The 9945-nt window shown below is 33.7% G+C and overlaps 1 protein-coding gene across 2 annotated transcripts in view; it reads right to left on the bottom strand.

Moving 5' to 3' along the window:
• Positions 1-9945, bottom strand: part of LOC115218291 (glutamate receptor ionotropic, NMDA 3A-like) — an 810188-nt gene that overhangs the window by 238944 nt on the left and 561299 nt on the right. For both annotated transcript variants that reach the window (XM_036508342.1, XM_036508343.1), the window contains exon 4: positions 8748-9789. In XM_036508342.1, coding sequence (XP_036364235.1) covers positions 8748-9789 — 1042 coding nt within the window. The remainder of the gene's footprint in view (positions 1-8747; positions 9790-9945) is intronic.

Genomic DNA, 9945 nt, shown 5'->3' with positions numbered 1-9945 from the left:
TCAAGTTCATGGATTGTCTTTTTTCTCGGGCTCAAAGTAGTGACCCTAAAACTCATCTGGGTTAGGAAATGTTCAAGGAAACAAGCTGAATTTGCCTCGAACAAAGTCATATTTTCCCTTGATGTGATCAGACTGGTGCACTTTTGATCAGGCGTCAGAAGACGTGGCACTCACAGAGTAGAAAACTTTGTCATACCAAGTTTATTGTGCAGAATATTCTCAAGTCTCTAACGGGATATGCCAATAGCTTTGGCTATGTGATTTCTAGTCAATCGTCTGCATTCCATCATTGAGTGGAGAACAAGATCGATCAAGATTTTCCTTGGTGGTAGCAGTTGCAGGACCTCCAGACGTTTTTGTCATCTCCAAGATTCTCCCCCTTACTTCTAAACACAACTACCCACATTTGCGCCGTTGACAAAGCTGGAGGGTCATCCTCTAATGCAGTAATCATGTCATCATGAATGTCGCTGAGGGATAAACCCCTTTTCTGCAGGTACTTGATAACACCACGATGCCAAATTTTGTCGATTCTACTATTCTTACTAGTTACTTTTGAAATATTCTTCGAACAGTCAGATGTCAGTGGAAATAAATGCATCCAAGACTTCACAGCTCCAGCATCACTCCCTTATAATCGTCTTATGAACTTTTCAGCCCACCGTCGTACATATTTCAAAACAGTTATTTCGCCGTTCGCTTCTTCCTTTGTCACAAAATACGAAGCCCAAAGTTTTCGAATCATTATTTATTTACTGCGGGAGAAGTTCGATGTGCTGACATGTAGAGAAACCATTGATTGGTTTCGCATCGATCATTGAATACTGAACTATCGGGAAAGAAATCCTTAAAAAGTAAATATAGATATAATGCTTGTTATTTATTGGAAGAAACAACTGAAAAATCTGATGATTAATCCATATTCAACATATTCTTCCAGAAATCTTATCGAAATATTTATTCGATCTGCCTAAATAATACTATTGAAGACCAAATTAACAAAAAATGTAGATACTTCTCTTTTGGTTGTTGTGTAAAGGAATTACTGTTGCCAGTTTGAAATGTTTATTCAAGTTGGAAGAAAGCCTTGAACTGAGACAAATTGAGATAACAGGCGACCATTAACAATTTCTATCTCGACAATATAAACGAAAATAGCCTTGAGGTAAAACTAGAGACAATAGAAAAGATTCCAAATTATCGATCGGATCTTTATTATATCTAATATTCTACACTAATAGATTCCTAAATATCACTTCCTCCTATCGAAAACACCCGCTAGAAATAGTAACATTTTGACTTCAAATAACATACTATCACTCTCCGAGAAAAGAAAGATACATTGGTCAATGTACTCCTTAATATACAAACCACAACAGCGCGAAAGATGGAATAGCTTTGATCATAAGTATGTTTTTAATTTTTTTTGAATTTTCATTTATTTATTCATTTATTTATGGAAATCAGTCTCAACATTTAGAAAGCAACGAGTAACGAAACAGGTCTGAAGCAACCAGTTAGTATGTTGGGTGGTACAAAAGGAAAGAAAATGAAATGTAATGAGAGGCTGCTGTGAGATTCATAAAACGATCAACGTAATATATCAAAGAATTAACAAGGAAATACAAAGAATGCAATTCCATAAAACAGACATTCGTGATAAACTACTAAAGTCGAAGCACTTTTTATTTGAGGAGACAACAGTAGTAAAAGGATCAAGATCAGCAGGAAGATGGGTCGCTCGACTGATTCAACTTAAGAAATAAAGCTTGACAGAAGAACGGCAATGGAATTTTTTACGGAATAGAAGTAAAGATGTTTGCTTAGTCAGGACTGACCTGTGGGCAACAATCGAGCTTGGTATCCATTAAAAAATATAAATAAGTCATATGTCTAATCAATGGATTACATACATACCCCTTAGCACAGAAGATAAAACGAAATTCTATATTTCTATTTCTTTACTACTCACAAGGGGCTAAATACAGAGGGGACACACAAGGACAGACAAACGGATTAAGTCGATTATATCGACCTCAGTGCGTAACTGGTACTTATTTAATCGACCCCGAAAGGATGAAAGGCAAAGTCGACTTCGACGGAATTTGAACTCAGAACGTAGACGAAATACGGCTACGCATTTCGCCCGGCGTGCTAACGTTTCTGCCAGCTCGCCGCCTTACGAAATTTTATAATTCATCACAATTGTATATCAACCCAAGACATCTCTAATCCTTTAATCCCAAATAATAGCATAATGTTCTTCATAATTTACAATATGTGTGTGTGTGTGTGTGTGTGTGTGTATGTGTGTGTATCAGATTAACATTATATATTAACATGTATATTTCAATTAATAAAATTATAATACACAGGCAGATCAAATGTTATAGTATTTCAGATATAAATGAAGTGAAAAGCGAAACTAGTCAGGTAATAACTTTTTTTCTCACTGTAGACAGAAAGAAAATGACATTTGTTTACACTTTGTTAGAATACAATATCAGCTTCAGGTGTTACAGAAAAAGAAAACTACCCTACAGGACGGACACTACAGATACATATATGAAGATACGTAAGTGAAGTGAACTGAAATTATATAAATGTCCGCTAGGACACTGCTGGAATTCTGTGAAAATCACTACATGTGATAATTTTTGTATCACACGTACATTACTTCACCATATTTCAGACATTAATATTAGTGTGTTTATGACACGAAACAAAATCCTCTGTCATACACACGCATACATTATACAAATATGTGTGCGTGTGTATGAGTGAGTGTATATATATATTCGTATTCATATATATATATATATATATATATATATATATATATATATATATATGTATAAATACGAATATATACACATATACACACAAACAAACACATGCACACACACACATATAAATACACACGCACACACACACACACACACACACACACACACACACCCACACACACACATAATATATATATATTTATATTATATAGAGGGCATTATTACACATAAATGTGGATACGATCGTTGTTCGTCTGGTATGTTGATTTTGTTCATTCATTATATATCTTGAATCTCGCTGTACTGATGAGTAAGGGACGCAGCCACTGCGTTGATTACGAAATCACTGGTGATATGCAGCTAAATTCTGTTTTTAAATGACTTGCTTCGAGACTTGCATTCGGTACGATATGTTTATTTTGGTAGTTTTGACTTTAAGAGTCCCTCCTAGCGTGCGGCATTTATGTGTAATAATGCCCTCTATATAATCTAAATAAATATATTCAAGTGAAAAAATTTACAGATCTTTTCTCTTATGAGGTTTTTCACGCTAACTACTTGATAATTTCTTGTGAAGATTTTATCCTATTTTTAAATTATATATATATATATATATAATATATATATATATATATATATGTGTGTGTGTGTGTGTGTGTGTGTATATATATAACTTTGAAAGAAAAAGAGGGATGTCTCTTTTTAGAGGACGATTTTTATTTTAATCTTAATAATAATGTTATAGTGAGTTTTTCTGAAATCACTTTCGAGCTTCAAGTGGCCGTTTTCTAACCGTAAAATGTATGCTTTACTGCCTGCTTAAATAGCAAAAAGAATTGTTCTTCTTACAAGTGTACATACAAAAATATATTCACATGAAAGAGAAAAGAACATAAAAAATATAAAAGAAATATTTGAAAAAGCAAAAAAAAAAATGAAGAAATAATATATATATATATATATATATATATATATATATATATATATATATATATATTATTTCTTCATTTTATCTTTTGCATTTTCAAATATATATATACAAAGAATACAAACGCATGTGTGAAGAAGAAGGAAGAGAAGAAAAGAAGAAGAACAAGAAGAAGAACAACAAGAAGAAGAAGAAGAAGAAGAACAAGAAGAAGAAGAAGAAGAAGAAGAAGAAGAAGAAGAAGAACAACAACAACAACAACAACAACAACAACAAGCACAAAAACAACAACAACAACAAGTTGGAAGAAAGAAGGCGAAGAAGAAGGGGAGAAGAAGAAAAACGTAAATGAAACCAAGGAAAAAATAAATGCATAATTAGCCCCTGCCTTACCATTCCAGTATTAAAACTACGTCTAGTACTGCTGTAGTACACATGCTGCGTACAAACCTTCAACAGTGTTTTCTTTACGCGCTATAAAGGCAGAGGCAATTCTGCATCCAACTCAGTCGCGCGCCTGTGTTTCGCTTCTTTTTTGCGTGTTTTACTACATAAATGTCACCAAATGCCTACCCTGAGTAATGACACCATGTGCCTGATATATATATATATATATATATATATATATATATATATCTTTGTCCTGTCTTTACTGTCCTGTTTTTGTCACCATTTTTACCCCTCCGCAAAAAAATCTCAACTTTTATTTAATTTGCTTTTTACGGGAAAGAATGTTTCAACGAAGTCGCGTCTTGCCTTGACCTTCGAAACGCGGAGTAGATGAAACAGAGGCGACTGAAGAAGGGGAATTTTCCTTGTGTTGTATGTCCTGTACTCTATTTTTTCGTTGTTTAAGAAAAATGTCCATTTCTTTGGTTTTGTGTTAATGTTTTCGTTTCTCATTGTGTTCGACGTTTTTTTTTTGGTGTCCTGTACCCATATATGCATGTATATATACATGTAGATGTAGGTACGTACATATATGTATGTATATATGCATATGTTTTATTTATTAATTTGTTATTATATATATATATATATATATATATATATATATGAACACGTATGTTTTCATAGTGACGTATAAGTACGCACGTGGGTTCGCGAGCAGAATTATAATAAAGTAATTTCCCTTTGTATAACGGTATTTTTTCATACCGTTTTTCAGATGGTCAGATAACCGAAGAGATGGTGTTGTGGATTTCCACTTCGGCATCTGAAACTCAGAGTTTTATCTTGACTATTGAGTAATTGTAACATATTATTTTACATATATATATATATATATGTGCGTGTATGTTTGTGTGTCTGTGTTTGTCCCCTAGCATTGCTTGACAACCGATGCTGGTGTGTTTATGTCCCCGTAACTTAGCGTTTCGGCAAAAGAGACCGATAGAATAAGTACTGGGCTTACAAAGAATAAGTCCCGGGGTCGAGTTGCTCGACTAAAGGCGGTGCTCCAGCATGACCGCAGTCAAATGACTGAAACAAGTAAAATAGTAAAGAGTATATAGGTTTATGTGTGAGTGTGTGTCTGTGTGTTTGTGTATATATATATATAATATATATATATATGAACACGTATGTTTTCATAGTGACGTATAAGTACGCACGTGGGTTCGCGAGCAGAATTATAATAAAGTAATTTCCCTTTGTATAACGGTATTTTTTCATACCGTTTTTCAGATGGTCAGATAACCGAAGAGATGGTGTTGTGGATTTCCACTTCGGCATCTGAAACTCAGAGTTTTATCTTGACTATTGAGTAATTGTAACATATTATTTTACATATATATATATATATATGTGCGTGTATGTTTGTGTGTCTGTGTTTGTCCCCTAGCATTGCTTGACAACCGATGCTGGTGTGTTTATGTCCCCGTAACTTAGCGTTTCGGCAAAAGAGACCGATAGAATAAGTACTGGGCTTACAAAGAATAAGTCCCGGGGTCGAGTTGCTCGACTAAAGGCGGTGCTCCAGCATGACCGCAGTCAAATGACTGAAACAAGTAAAATAGTAAAGAGTATATAGGTTTATGTGTGAGTGTGTGTCTGTGTGTTTGTGTATATATATATATATATATATATATATATATATATATATAATTGTCACTAAATGTGATTTGGGTCTTAGAAACACGTGCATTGCTAGAAGTAAGTAAACTGTTCTAATGCTGCTATCAACGCATACAAAAGTAAACGTATACACTATCTTTCGCCCAGTATTTTTAATATTGACGTCAGTTTCGGCAATTTCCGTTGCTTCATCAGTTAAAACTGGCTCGAAAGTTTGTGGCTGTGTAGTAAAGGATGATTGCCACTGACATCATTGAATATGTCATACAGTTGACTTGACAAACGAATCGTGAAATGAGGAATATTTTGTCACACAAATGAAGTTAAAGTCTACCTTAATTCACCGTTGTACTTTTTAAGGAACGTACTTTCTCCACTGTGCACTTACACAAACAATTATTGCATAGCCCACAATGTAGATTTCAGAATTGTTATAGAGAGCAGGACAAAATATGGCAATATTCCTTGTCCTTCCCTTTACTTTTTAAAATCATAAAATAAGCACACGTCATAAAATTGAATATAGTGTTCTTGCCATTTGCTACGATGTGCCTATATTAGAAAACCTTGAAGAACTGTCTTTATATCATCTGTCTTTTAATTTTACAATTACATTAGTCACCGATCTAAGGCTTTTTCACCGTAAACCTTAATTCTAACGCTTATTCTTTTCCTAAAACTGAAACAAAATTTATATAACATACAGGTAGACGACCCGACGAGGGAAAATCTACCTGCCCTCACGATTTGTCCCACGTTCTTAAACAAACAAGATGAATAATGGATGCAAAGAAGACAGGATAGTCACAGAGAGGATAACTTTGAAGATAGTTCTGTTCAATCAGTGCTAACCTTAAGCTAATCAATCATAACCTCTCTTCCTAAGAATCGTACACCAAAATACATCGTGAAAACAGAATTGACTAATGTTGCTCAGCTCAACTGATAGAACGTTTTCGATTTTTTCGTTACTTTATAGAATACTAGAGTAGACAGTTTTGATGGAGTAACAGACATACAGAGATGTTCGGGTGACAGCAAATGTCATATATTTTAGGAATTTATTATGTCAGTTTCGTTGCAATAATCAATTCTTACACACGTTCATCCTGTTTCAATTTGAATAAATGAAAGTAGAATGCAATTTGACAATAATATGATTGTGTATTTGATGTCGAAATATATGCTCTTACATGATACCGAGACGTTTTTATTTATGTTTCGCATAGTGTTTATCCATCCATGCTAGGCAATAACGTTCTAGTGATTCCGTGACCCATAAATTATTTCTAGCTGCAGCAACTTCGTCCTACTGACATCACAAATATCCTGAAAACAGGAATGAACGCCAAAACAGTCTTCTTTATACAGTGTTGTATATCTAACAAGTTGTATTTAAACAATGAAATCAATATATTTCTACGCAGTAGTAAACAATACAAAGTATAGATAAACAAGCAAATAATATCGGAGCTTCGACTTGCAAGCAAAGCCATCCAAAGCAGGCCTAATGCACATCATACGATCCTGAAAATCGGAAGGACACATTTTGTAATATAGCAATAAAGAATGAAAAGATCGTTTTGCTCAAGAGGCAGTTGGTCGTAAGTCTGCCTATCTTGGCTAACTCAGAGTTAAACAATGGCAGAAAACTAGTAATTTCAAACTGCATCTTAATTCTGAAAAAAACTAATTAAAATAGTGCTTTATCTAACTATTTGTCAGTTCACATTTTTATGAAGTGCCCTTTCGGTGGTCACTCGACTTCGTAAAATTAGCAACTAAATTTCCTGCAAATGAGATCTTGACGTCTTAAAAATGAAGTAATGGTATTTAAATAATAGACAGCTTGTCACAAGTGGAACGCCTCTGATCACAGTCTACTACATCCTAGTTAATCTGGGGTTAAATATCAACAAAACCACAAATTAGAATAAAAATATTACTTCAAAATAAAACATTTGCGCCAAAGGTAACACAAAGAATCAGGTAAATTGAATTAAATTGAGGCGGAAACGGATCAATATGTTGCAAAATATCCACAGCACTGCAGACACAAACCGAGTGAATGTTTTGAAACCTTTCATTTTTCCAATAATAAGTAATATTGATATAAAGTCATATATTGGGTTACTTTCTTAATAAATTTTCTGAAGTATTCATGAATGAGTTGCTACTTTCTTTATGATAGCATAAGATCAATATTTCTTATAGTTATTTATGTCAAGCCATACACACACACACACACACCACACACACAGAGAAACATACACAGACACACACACACACATATATATATATATATATATATATATATATATGCGTGTATATATGTCTGTATGCTTGCACATATATTATATATATATATGTATATAAGCATATATGCATGTGTGCGTGTTTCTACGCTTGTATATATATATATATATATATACATGTGTATACATATATATATATATATATATATATATCGTTAGTAACTTTTAGAAGTGAAGATTATTTCTTATAAAATAATATATTCTAGTCAAATAATTGCAGTTAGACTTAATATATATATATATATATAATATATATATATATATATAATATATATATATATATATATGTATCATGGTAAACTATATATATTCTTTTAAATGTAAAATTTATATAACAGGTTGATGATAATTGAAAACACATATGCAATTAATATTAAACACAACAGAAATATTTCTTGCGAGTATTTCTAATATGGTTTAATGTGTAATTATATCTATTCTTTAGTAATTTCAAGCCTTCCTATTAATGCTTGTTCAATGTAAACCAATCACAATTGTTTTAAATTGTATCTTTTCAGAATTTATGAAAGAATTTTAAAATATATATTTAAAATGAATTCAACACAATCCTTGCAAAGTAGATATTGTTTCAAAAACGTGTTATTCAAGTAAGAGAGAGAGAAAGAGAGAGGAATTACTTACTCTGCTGTCATAGATTCCATTATATCCGACTCCATTATTTTTCCCGGCTATGAAGGCAGCAAGATTGGCAGTATAGCTTGCTATAATAAATATTGCAGCAAATGCCCAGAAATTTTGCATGACTTTACTTGGCCATGCTTTCGGGGATTTGGTGCTGACTGTATGACCAAATAATACAGAATATACCATGTTTAATCCGGAAGCCATTGTATAGTTTGACTTTCGTTTTCGTCCCCATGGATTTAGTCCAAATGGACTGTTCCACTCAAACAAGGCCATTGCAACGGCAGTGACTGTGGCGCTGATAAAAATCGCAAACCATACACCTATGGAAAAAGGTTCCAAAAATGCTTGCATATGTGGATCCCTGACACGATCAGCAACTAGGATAGAAAACCCTGAGAAAAAATAAGGATCCGTAAAATCAATAGCTTTGACACGTGACTTGGTGATGCTAAAGGCTGCCATGGCAATATGTGCTGTGCTCTCGAGGAGATCTTCAATCATACCATTCCACGATCCGTTACTGTAGGCTCCATAGGATTTATCAAAAACGAGAAATAATGTAAAGTCGAAATCTAAGTCGATAGACAACTTATTTAATAAGTCAATGGATAACCCTCGACAACAACGTATTTCCCAAGGGTTACTCTGATTTAACACACCAGCTTCGAAGTCTCGAAGAGCTTCTATAGTCCGTTCTTTATCCTTTGAGGATAGTTTCAAACACGGTGTATCTGACATACATTCGTTGTAATCCTTATGAGGAGCCTCTTCCATTACAAAAGGTTTAACAGGGTTCGTAACAATCCGATAACGCGTACGTCCGTTCACAGATGTTGGTAGAATATGGTCAATGGGCCATATAGGCTCACGAATCCTGACATCACCATTGCGAATATAGCCTATCTCTCTCCATGTCACTTTTTCTCCATCGTGTATTAGGTTTTTGATTATAAAATTCGATATCTGTATATGGCCATCACTGTCAAAAAATAATGGTCCAAGGAATGGGCTGGCACCGGAAGCTTTAAGAATCGATCTGTAAAAATACAATATGAAAACTGAATTACTATCACAAAATAACAAGGAATCACATGAAGAATTTTAGAAAACTAAAACAAACAAAAGAGCAAAATTGTGCCAAACATGGTTACTCCAACCGTGAGCTCATCGACTGCATTTTACGTTCTGAGTT

This window comes from Octopus sinensis, linkage group LG13 (assembly GCF_006345805.1).
Source record: "Octopus sinensis linkage group LG13, ASM634580v1, whole genome shotgun sequence".
NCBI lineage: Eukaryota > Metazoa > Mollusca > Cephalopoda > Octopoda > Octopodidae > Octopus > Octopus sinensis.
This window is presented reverse-complemented; position numbering and strand designations above follow the sequence as displayed.